Consider the following 12386-nt stretch of genomic DNA (forward strand, 5'->3'; position numbering starts at 1 on the left):
GTTTTCTCCTTCGCAGCAGTTGTTTGGTCTCGTCACACAACGCCATCTATTCCCCGACGGAGAGAGAGCGCGTAGCGTGATGAGACCAAACGCTTACTGCCGTTTCTCTACCAGAGAGAAAATCAAAATTATTCTTCTACAGTTAGATGCCAAAAAAATATAATTCCATGTCATTCTACTACGAAAATCAAACTGAAACTCTGTTGTATCTTCAATAGACTCTAACCAAAGATATATTGCGATCTCGACCAATGAAGATACATTTCACAAGAGAAAAGGATAATATTTGAGAGAGGGCTCCTTGATTGGTTGTTGCCTATCTGGACTTTGCCCACTGTGTGTGAAATATTTTATAAAATGCAGGTTGTTTACAAGGAATAAACATGCGATTGGATTAAGTTCAAGGTAGTTAAAAGCCGAGTTTATTCGTAGAAAAAGTTAAAACGCGGGAGAATTGCGTTAAAAGTTCACTATCGGTAGCAGTTAGTGTGAATTTTTTCCAGTGGGGTTGGACATTGCGATTAGAATACGTGATTAAATGCAGATTGTTTACAAGGAAATGACACGTGATGGAGCGAAGTTTAATTTGGCAAAATGGAATTTAATTGCTGAAATAAAATTTGTAATCAGTAGACTAAGCCAGGGAAGCAAAATAAAAAGAAATATACATATCCCAAAATATGATGGCAATTTCGTTTCTAAGTATTAATTCACTCTATTTGAGACAACAAGGTAGTTTTCCATTACCAGAAATCCGAGATATCGATCATATTTGACCTCTCCAGGCCTTGGCCAAGAAACAATTATAAAGAAATGTGTGGGATAAAAAATAAATGTTCAAAATCTTCAAGGATCTTTCAGTTCTTGTCAAGATCTTCAGGGTCTCTTATTTTCTTTCCAAGATCTTCAATTTTCTTGCCAAGATCTTCACGGATCTTCAAAATTTTCCTGCCAAGATCCTGAACGATCTTGGCAGGAAAGTAAAAGATCCTTGAAGATCTTGGCAAGAACTTTGAAGATCATTGAAGATCCTGACAAGAGAATGAAATATCCCTGAAGCTCTTAACTATAATTGTGAAGATCTTGAAAGGTTTTCACAAAGATCTTGTAGGATCGTTAAAGATCCTTCAAAGATTTTCACCAGGGATGTATCACAACAAGTCAAAAAATATAGAGAGCGCTCGCCGTATCGGCATTTTTTTTTTCGCTGTTTTGGTAGCCACTTTGAAAATTTAGCTAGGCATTCTAAGGTAGGTAATTTAAATGTGATATATTATAGTGTACACGTAAATACGCTAGTCATAAAATCAGCTGTCCACTGTTTGCAACTCTGCAAAATTATCATAATAATATGCGAAACTTTGTTCGACCATTTCCATTTGCCGACAAGTCTTTCCACTTGATAAAATTTTACCCCAGGTTTATATTTCCTTTTCCCTTTAGAAGCAATAATAATCTACACGATCTTTACTTCTTACCGATCGCGCCATGTTGTTTATGCAACCACACCTTCGGGCATGCTCCCTAGAACTTTGAATACACCACAGTCAGGGGGTATGGCACTAACGAAATGACTCGGATTAATTGTTATGTTTTCTTTCTTTCATATTGAACTATTTCTTTCTGTCATTTCAAACTAAACTTAATAGATAGATATTCGCCACCCAGAATGCCTTCAATGAAAATCACCAACGGGTAGCACTCATGATTTTATGTGGAACGAGCAAATGCAATTAGCAATCTCATTTCAAATTTTCGTTCAATTTCCGACTCGAGTTATGACGAACAAGAACGAGGAGCATGTGGTTCACTCGTTAATTTATGTAGGACAAAAAAAAGAACAAAGAAGACGATCATTTATTCCAAAATCTATGTGTGAGCTGGATTTCAGCCTATTTTCATTTTCTACAGGTGTGCTGATGAATATTCAGTTACGCTGTGTTCTTAATATAACCTACATTTTTCAAAAGAAGTCAAATGATGTGTTAAAGAATTCGTATTTTGATTTGTCGCCTTAAATTTTTTCTCTGACTGAAAATACCTGCCAAGTTTTGTATCATTTAATAAGCAAGAAGCGTTTTACATCTTACCCTCGAAACGTGTGTTTGTGACAACTGCTTCCTCTTTCAATTTCTATAATGCGAACAGGATGTAACACGTAGACGGTAGTTTATAATCAATAATCGATAACATTTTCATAACTTGCTCTTGTCTGCGATCATATGGTCTAGTGTGTTGTTACCGGCTCACTTTGCTGAAAGGCCTATATGAAACCAAGACCCCACGCCTCATACCGGATTGTCTATATTTTAGAATGCAATAAGTTTTTCTTTGTTAATACAAACTGGCAATGTTATTGATAGAACACTGCGAGTGGGTGAGACAAAAATCCTCTTGGTCTAATCAATTGTTTCAGAGCTTACCTTAAAACGACGTTTCGTCAGCGATGGAGCGTTGGATTCGTCCTTAAGAACCTGTTAAATTTGTAAAATTTTGCAAGACCGAAGATATTTTTATGAGTTCTTCAGAAGGTGACTTATAACACGAACGGTGTCGAGAGGGTACTCTTTTCCTAGTGGTCTCACGACGTAGGAATGTTTGATTTTATTCCTCTGAAATTTAGCTCGCGATAACCTAGAAGCAACGCTTCGAGCTGGGGATGGCGAGCGTTAAAAATTTCTCGCTGCCACCAAAAGGATGCAAATGACTCACTTTTTGTTTCACGACCATAATGATGTTTTTACCATTGCGTGACATTCTCAAGAAAACCAAAAGTTGATGACACATTGTGAAGTTTTCCGAGGAAATGAGTCATAAATAGTGAATAATACACGGGCGCACGTAGATGCGTTATACGTTATTTTTATTATTTTTACATTTTTTATTATTTTACGTTTTTTCAGTCTATCTAGTTCATGTTCCATTCAAAGCCGTTTTCTTCTTAATTAGTGTTCTTTGTTTGAAAGAAATTTGATCATATGAATTAACGTTTAAGCGTTTGGCGAAAATGAAATACCCTATGCATAAATCAATTGATTGAACAGCTCGTTAAAAAGAAATGTGTAGCAGCGAGAGAGGAGAATTAACAATCAGATCTTGGGAGTTAAGGGGTTTAAGTCTTATGGAGTGATAGAATTATCACTAGTTCTTCGGATTAGACAGAGATACTCTACTAGATTAAATCGTTTTGTAAAGAATCCTTTTACGGTGGCATATATGCGTTGGTAACGAAAATCTGAAAAGGAGAGGCGAAAATTAATTAATATTACATGAGCCCCAAAAAATGTTTAGCGAAGACGTACATCAATCAACAAAAACGTCTTCCTCGGCGTTACTTCCTAGTTCCCAGAAAAGAGTATGCGTAGCCTCCATGCAAAAGTTTTAAACTGCTTTCCCCTATGAAGGAGCGATTAACTGTCCTAAACTTCCCCCTATATTTCTTTCAAGTCGTTTCATAAATTTTTTTTAAATTCAGAATTGACCAAAATACAGCGAGAATATTTCCAATTGATTATCGGGCTTAGATAAACTCTTTTTAACAAATGCAGACGTACAGTTATTTTAATCCCTACCAAATTATGTCAAGACGAACAAAACTTCAAAAGTACGGCCGTCCTGCCTCCTAACAGGACAGATTTTGTCAACAGGAACCCGTTAGGGTAATGAGCTCCTGTGTCAACCATAAACATCTGACAGATAAGTGCCTAAAGGTTTTTATAATTGATTAACCAGTTCACGTGAATTTTACAAGGTGAAATTGACAGCTCGTAGTTGGCAAATCACATTTTTTTGTTTTTTAGGTGCTGACCTGGGGGTGGGGGGAGAAGGGGTAGGCGATGACAAATGGGTGAGGATGCTTGTCGTACCTTTTAGGGGTCAAAATCAGTGATCTGGTACCTTTTACGGTGTCTGAAACTTTAGTGGACTACCAGAGACGTAGTTGGTACCTTTTAGGGTGTTTTTTCGCTCAAAAAAAAATCCTGAAATATGCATTACTAGGAAGATTTTTGTCTTATTGTCTTCAGGGTCCCCCGGGGGATGCTGATACGTGCAGCATGCTTCAAATTTAGCAAGGACAAATTTGATGTGATTTTTGGTGAAGAGAAACAAGTTTTGTCAGCGTCTAATAGCTAGTACGGGAGGGCCCTTTACTACTGTGTGCATAATTACGCGTCCCGTCAGACGGCGGGAAGCCAACAAAGTGTTCAGACATTAGTATAGAAAACTCCGCCTCTGTCTGGATTTTTGGTAGCCTACTGACCAATTCCCAGTCGAGACTTAAGTCTGACGGGAGGCGTAATTTTGCACACGGTGGTAAGTAGCGTACTTACCGGAGCCAGGTTGTAAGAATTTTCCAGATACCTTGAGTATTATCCGTGAAACACGCTTGCCAATTCCCCTATCGCCTTTTGGAATCGACTTGACCCTGCCTTCACCATGGCCGAACACTTCTTTTGGCAGTCTACATCTGCTATTGGAACCACGACTCCACCCAACACCGAGATTTGATCTATGAGTGGGGCAAATTGTCAAATCATCGATATCTTTCGGCGTTTTGAAGATGCCGGCTCGCGAAAAAATCAGATCAACTTCATTTTCAGTTGTAGTGATTTATGCCAGTAAACGGTTTTCAGCATCTGAAAACTTGCAAAACTTTTTTCGTAAATTGTAGTGATTTATGCCAGTAAACGGTGGCGACAAGTAGGCACCATGTATATTTCATAGTCGCTAGCAAGTATATTTTGTCCGAATTTGAGTTCGTCTCACGTTAGAACAACACAAATACACAAGGAAATTTTTTACAGTAACTTCATAACCATCCTTTTGTATTTCAAAAGCTAGAAGCTCAGTAGATTTTGTCATATCGGTCATCGTTTAAACTGTCTTTGTCTTGATGCTACTTTTCGACATAGAAAAAGTATTTCGGACAAAAATATTCACCAAAAAATAAATGTTTCTTTGCCAGCTTCAATAATGACAGGTGATTAAGTTTAGATGATACAACAAAGGCTTATGTTGTCAGAAATAGCGGAGGTCAAGTATATTCGTTAAACGAGGTCACACAACTCGAGTAACATTCACGGTAAAATTTGCATATTTCAGCGGTCGAGCTAAAAAAATTATTTCTCGAAAAAGAAAATATATTCTCACAAAAATCTACACCACAATCATTAGGACATATTGGGCTACAAAATATGAAAGTATGAGTGAAAACAATTTTGGGTGACTTGCCGCTGTTTGTCTAATGTTTATTGACATTAGCTCTTAAATTTTTCCGAGATTAAACGGAAGACTTCATCTCCTCCGCTCAACTAAAGGCGAATTTCTACCTGAGAAGGTGGCGTTTAAAATAATTGCGAAATACTAATAGTATCAAAGATGTCTATCTTTACGTTTGACTCTTAAATTAAGGTAATTTGTTGCTATTTTGGTCACTTTTCCTTATGAACTTTCATCGATAGGGAGCTTATCAAGTGTCCATATCATCTGTGTGAAATTAGGACTTCAATCATTATCAGCCTCGACAAACTGAAATTACAAAGATCAGGCGGGGAACTTTGAATGATGTAAAAAAAAATTGGACTCGTGATTGGACTAAAATTGGACTAAATATTCTGATTATTTCATTACTTAGAAAAAGTCACACTCAAGTTCCTTTATTGTTTTGAAAACAGCAATATAGCTGATATCTTCGTGTTTGCCATGGGATTTGACTTTAGCGCTAATTAGTGCTCGAATTAAATTTTATTGATTGGAGTGAACAGCTAGTAGCGGCCAATTCAACCACAGCAGTCAAACACTGCGCATGCACGTGTTTTGAAAAGAATACGGGGGATTTTCAAACGCGTGTTCTGCGTAAAGTGGAGAAGGAGAGGTTAAGTTCCTAACTATTCCAAATTGAATGCGTAATACAGTTGAGAGACGGATTTAGATTTTGGTCTAAATAAAATTACAGAACCTTTCTTCTACCCTCGCTACACAGTCTACTATCATAACATAGACCTGTTATTGTCACCAATATCTTATGTGGCACTGGTTCGTCCTTTTTTCACACATTTCCCTCGGTGATGACGGCAACTCCACCATAAATGCAATAAGGAATAACCACCGCCAGCACGTCCAGGCTTACGATTTCATCGCGCCGCTAGGCAAAGTTTCAAAAAAAAAGTACGAGAGTGTAAACTAGAACCACATGGGTTAAGTCTAGAGCAACAAAGTGTATAAGTCTAGGCCTTAGAAACTTAGAACTTTCCTAAGAAACAGCAAAAAACTACGCATCATTTGGATTCTCAATGTCTAGAATAGCAAATTATCCATCTAAAAGCGCACGCGTAATCATTTGACCGCTGTGTTGCTTATTTATAACTGTTTTCCAGTCAAGCTGCAGTCGCTATTCGGAATAATTAAAGAAGAGATAAATGGGAAGGAGAATTGCCGAGAAAAGAACTTTACACAAGAATCAAATAAGTTGTTGCATTTTTTTTGACAATGAAGGCACTCGTGTGGTTTGCCTCTCAGCTATTTCCCCATCGATGAATAAAATAATGGTTTAAAAGTTAAAATAAATAATGTAGAGTCGAAAGAAAAGTAAATATGTTACGAAATGAATAATTTAGTATTTGATGAAATTTCGTACTCAAAACGAGGCCGAGGGTGTCATGGCTGGATGATGTCTCCTCAGTTTCCTGTGTGCTTCATATCTTAATTAATTAACCCTTTAACTCCCATGAGTGACCAAGACAGAATTTCTCCTTACAATATCAATACAAAATCAAACAGATAAGTAGTGAGAGTAAAGAAAAATATCAATTTGGGGATAATTAGTTGATCCAATAATATATTCTCTTGACTAACATTATAAGAATTGTATGACTGATAGTAAGGAGAAATAAAAATTTGATCTGGGAGTTAAGGGGTTAACACACACTATTTACTAGTTAAGATGCAGTCGCTATTCGGTTGACGCGATACAGAGAGGCTGTGTAGAGTGCACTGCGGGTGCAGTTAGCGTTAGTTGTTTCTTGCGCACCAATCTATAGTAAAACATATCAATCAGACTCAGTCGTTGTATGGAGAGTATCAGTTGACTCATTTTACTTTAACTTGAAGTTGTATCCGTATTTTGTTGTTAGAAAATTTAGGAAGTAAGACATGCAGTAAAACAGACAATCAGAGAAGTACTTTGCCGTCCTTAGCGTTACCTCCTCCTCGGTTTGGTCTTGTAAGACTTTCATTAAGTCACGATAATTGTTAGGGAGCGCTCGTCAAAAATATGATTGCTTAAGCGGAGAAAATGAGAGGTTTAATGGAATCGTTGTACATCGATCTTTTGTCAATAGTCTTTTCAAAGAGTAAACGCTAGTGAGGGAGTCTGAAGTAAATGTTGCTGATGAAGGTAGAATTGAAGAACTGTGCGGCGAGTTTTGATAATTCCTTAGAATACGTCCATTGATTTTCGACCACCACTTATAAATTGTTTTCTTCACTTCAGTATTAAGATGTAACTGTTGTGATGAAAGGGAAATTTTGACATTTGACCCAGAGCATCGCAAAATTACCTGCCTTTTACACGAGAGCTTTCTTGGTACAAAAACACTTTTATTATCTCAATAACCAGACGTAGGAAGATAGAAAATTAGATCAAAGGGTCACTTAGGCTAACTTTTCCTCGTTATTGTTTAGTACTGTCTTCAATAAAGGAAGAATATTTCAATTGGGCACTCAGATGACATCTTATCTTGATGTACTGCTTATTTCATCTTTTAATAAGATGACAAAAAAAGTTTTCCTATCGTATTGTCAAACAGTAATACAACCGATGTCTATTTGTTTGTCAACGAAATTACCTTTTGGTGCTAATTTGTACCAAAACTGAAATTCTTTGAGATTAAAAACTTGTCGCAGCCCACACAAACGCCTTTAGTGGTTTGATCGGCTGCAGAAATTGAAAATTTCTGGATAAAACTCTTACTCTGTATTAAAGAATTGGATGAGTTGTTGGTATGTCTATCAGCAGTCTTCCCGTCCAGAATTAAAAAAATGAATCTAAAGTTGATATATGAATATATATAAACCTATTTTCGAAAATGCTTTGCTATTTAAAAAAACATTGTCAAGAGTCTGTATAAATGTATATATTTTTTCTTTTCTCATCACAAAGTGTCTCTTTTTGATGGAATTTGATACTGATAAAGAGCGACTCTTTGCCGCATTGTAAAAACACTGAAATAACAGATGTTTCTATATTTGCCTTTAGTTGCTATTTAATAACTGAGGAACCCAAAGGTTCCCGAGGAAAAAAATATTTTTTTGACCCAACAGAAAATTTCCTGATGCATTTTAAATAAGTAAGTCTTTATGCGACTGTTAAGTAGAAAGTTAGGCTTAAGGAGTCATTGCTGCCATTTTTCGTTGCAAGAACAGAGACCCACAAGAAAAGGGAAAAGCCGACGACAGAATTATGTTGATATCAAATTTCAGTAGCGGCAGAAGTCACACGAAATCATATAAAGAACTGATATGCTCTCCCTCTTTGATGGGTGGACATCAACAACTATCAATTTTTTTCTTAGCAGTTGACATTCTCCTCTCCATCACAGCATTTGCAGGAAATTTTCTTATCCTTGTGGCCCTTCACAAGGAATCTTCCCTACATCCGCCGTCCAAACTCCTGTATCGTTGTCTGGCAACAACTGATCTGTTGGTTGGTCTTGTTGCTCACCCTCTCAGTGCTCTATATTGGATGTCCGTGGTTCAAGAACACTGGAGCCTTTGTCGATACGTAAGGGACGCAGCCATCATCACAGGCTATGTATTGTCTTTAGTGCCTTTGATGACGATGACGGCCATCAGCGTGGACAGACTTCTCGCCCTGTTGTTGGGACTGAGATACAAGCAAATTGTAACTTTGAAGCTTACGTATATTATTGTAACTACCTTTTGGGTTTTTAACCTTGTCGCCACTTTAAGTGGATTTCTCCATCATCCTAGAACCTTTTTGTACTTCTACCTAGTTATATCATTTTGCCTGGTAATATCAGTCGCATCGTACGCAAAGATTTTTTGCACTCTCAGATATCACCAAGCACAAGTACGAGATCAACAACAGCTGAGCCAAACAAATGCACTGAACATGGCGCGATTCAGAAAGGCAGTATACAGTGCACTGTGGGTGCAGTTAGCATTAGTTTTTTGTTATGCACCAATAAACACAATGACAATTGTGACCGCTCATACTAAAAAATACTCATTGCTCTTAGTCGTCACATTGAGTGTAGCAACTACTTTACTTTTCTTTAACTCGACGTTAAACCCGTTTCTTTATTGCTGGAAGATTAGTGAAGTGAGGCAAGCCGTGAAGCAGACAATCAGACAAGCACTTTGTTGACTTAGGTTTTCCTCGAGTTCTTCAGACTTTTAAAGCAGACTTATTAAGTCACGATTATTATTGGAGAGAAGTCGTCAGATAAGTTATTGGATCTAAACAAATAAGTGGCTCAATAGAATAGTTGCGCAGGCTGTTGTCGATAGTCTTTGTATCTCTGAGAACAATTTAATGACAGACTAGGTAACCTTAGCTATGTGTTTTCAAAAATAAGGTTTTTTGCCGCTATGCTAAAATACAAGATGTTGTAATCGAAGAAAAGATATGCAAAAAATTTACTTTCATGTTTTCTCCTTTTAGCAATATGATGGCATCAGATAAAACTTCAAAGAGTAGTTTAAGAGATGTCTTTGAGGCCGATGTTGTGTATTACGAGAAAGCTATTACTATTAGTTTTCCTATAATTAAAAGAAAGCGCTTGACGTTGATGTTGACGCCATATTGCCAAAAGAGATGGTCCAGCTTTAGTCTTGAATTTGTTTTGCCATTAGAAAAATATCCCTAAAGCTTATGTGAAGAAGTTTTTGTTACTTGTATATTCAACTGAAGGTTACGAAATTATATGAAATAAAATTGACCATCTCTGTTTGTAGCACAATTTTTTTTTACAGATCGATCGATGTTCTGAAATTATATTGGCCACGGCGAAAAACAAGTTTCGCATCATTTGTATAGAGGTCACCATATGCCCAGTTTGTCGCTGGTGTATCTTTAGGTTGCCTCTGAGTTTTAAGGATTTTATTTCCTCCATTTCTGAGCGATTAACTGCTGTCCCTAAGTTCCACAATTTTTTTTATTGAGTCGTTTTCAAAGCTCTTTCATCAGCTCAGACTTTGCTTCAATATCATACCATCTAATTACCGCCCTAAGACTTAGGAGTCCCATATCATATTGTAAAACAAAAAATATAGCCCATGTCTTTGTGTTTGCCAAGGGAATTCACACTTGGTGCTAATTTGAAATTAAACTGAAATGTTATTTACGGAAATCAACAGTTGCTTGCAACAAAGGAACATGTTCTTGTTTAATTAATTTCCATTCTTCCTTCGCTGTGCTGAATTATTAAAGAGGACCAGAAAGAAAATTCCCTGGGGAAGAACTCGTGTTAAAGGAGGGATTGACGCATCTATTAGCGATTAAATCTTTCGTCTGGTTTTTCAGGGAGCTGGTCTTTGTCTGCAGTTCACATATATGATTTTCAAATATTCACAGTCATATATTCATCACTTCACGGGCTAATATCGAACTCACAGCTTGTTTGCTCAGTTGGTAGAGCACTGCATCGATATCGCAAAGGTCATTGGTTCAAATCCCGTGTAGGCCTAAATTCTTTTTAGGCCCTATTTTCGCTACTACTCAAGAAGTGTTCATTACTGTGAAGATTGTTTTCATATTCACGTTTCTTGTTTTGTCGGAGACGAAACGGAGATAAAAGAGCCACAAAATGTTATTAATTACCCAGTTAAATTCAAATATCCTAGATTAAGTTTGCATCAGTGGCCTTACATTAATTTTGAATCGCTATATGCATTTAAATTGCTGGACTGTCTGTCATGGATTTGACACCCTTAGCTTAAACCTTCTTTATTTTCAGTTTGCTGAGGCTGATAATGATTCAAGGCTCAACCTTACACAAATATATGGACATTTGATTGACACCCTATCAATGAAACTAGGTCGCATAAACATAGGCCTTCGATGATTCCAGGTTCCCATTATTAGCACTGCCTGATGGCGTTCCTTCGCCCACGAGTCGTGTTACTAAAGGCCTCAAAGTTATTGACGGGCGAAGTAACTCGTATTGAAGCCTTAATAGTGAGTGCCTTATGGCAGGCTAAGTAAAGTGGAATTGTTTGTTGCAACATGAAAAAATAATCTTAGAGATGTCTTTAAATATTTGCCTCTTATTCCTATTTCACACGTGATGTACATGGCAAGTTAGACACAAAAAAGGCTTTTTTGACACAACAGACGATCTTCTAACGTATTTTAAACGAGTAAAGATTAACGAGGAAGTTTTTAGAAAATTCATACAGGAAATAGGGTTTCAGTGATCGTCGTTGTACAATTGCTGTTTTAACGAAATATGTTTCTCGTCGCAATCATGAAAGAAAGAAGAAATGAATACAGAATCAAGTCGACCAAGCTTTTTTAAATTTATAATCTACCACCATAGAGGGATTATTTCTCCAATTAATCATCATCCAAAATAATTACATTACATCTAAATAGGCTGCTTATTGTGTCTCTCACAAACTGACAAAAGAGAGTTTCCTTATTATATCGTCATACAAAAATATACCAGACGTCTTTGTGTTTGTTAAGGGAATTAACTTTTAACGCTAATTTGAATTTAAATTAAACTTATTCTACTGCGGGTATTTACATATATGTAGAACGTCGAAAGAAACATAATCCGGTACGTAAACGAGGCCTAATACAAGTCCGAATCTGTCGTAGCAAGCAGGTGTCTTCTTAACAACTTATTCATTCCTCAGTGTGCGATATTAAGCACGAGGCAATGTTAGATAGTTTGAAATACGTGTCAGAGTTGGCAAAGACGAAGCCTCTCCTAGAACAATTGTAAATTTTTCATCAACAGTTGATAAGCTATGACGACCCACCCCTTCATTTTCACTCGATTAATAAATTATCTTGTTAACTTCATTATTGGAAACTAATTGTCATCACCAAAGGAGAATTGTTAATTGCTCAAGAGAATCGTAAGAACAAAAATTTAATAATTTTCCTTTTACATTAAAGCTTACTTGGTACGGAAGTATTTTTTCGTCATATTGTGAACAAGAAATTAGACGCAAATAAATTGTATCAAGGGTCTGCTGGCGAAAGGAGAAGGACAAAATTTGAAAGTAAAAGGGGAAATTGCAGAAAATTTTTTGCTGGCGTGATAACTTGATTTTGTTTTTAGTTCTAGTCGGATACGAAAGGGAGAGAAAAAAAGCTACGAAGCGCAATTAGATACACAGTTAATTTCAAATAT

The 12386-nt window shown here is 36.8% G+C and overlaps 1 protein-coding gene across 1 annotated transcript; it reads left to right on the forward strand.

The window, feature by feature from the left end:
• The first annotated feature begins 8461 nt into the window (after positions 1-8461).
• Positions 8462-9860, forward strand: LOC149038092 (adrenocorticotropic hormone receptor-like). The gene has a single exon (XM_089187147.1). The coding sequence runs from the start codon at positions 8462-8464 to the stop codon at positions 9386-9388; it is 927 nt and encodes a 308-aa protein (XP_089043273.1). The 3' UTR covers positions 9389-9860.
• The last annotated feature ends 2526 nt before the right edge of the window (positions 9861-12386 follow it).

Source organism: Pocillopora damicornis, chromosome 11, assembly GCF_964200805.1.
Source record: "Pocillopora damicornis chromosome 11, jaPocDami1.2, whole genome shotgun sequence".
Lineage (NCBI taxonomy): Eukaryota > Metazoa > Cnidaria > Anthozoa > Scleractinia > Pocilloporidae > Pocillopora > Pocillopora damicornis.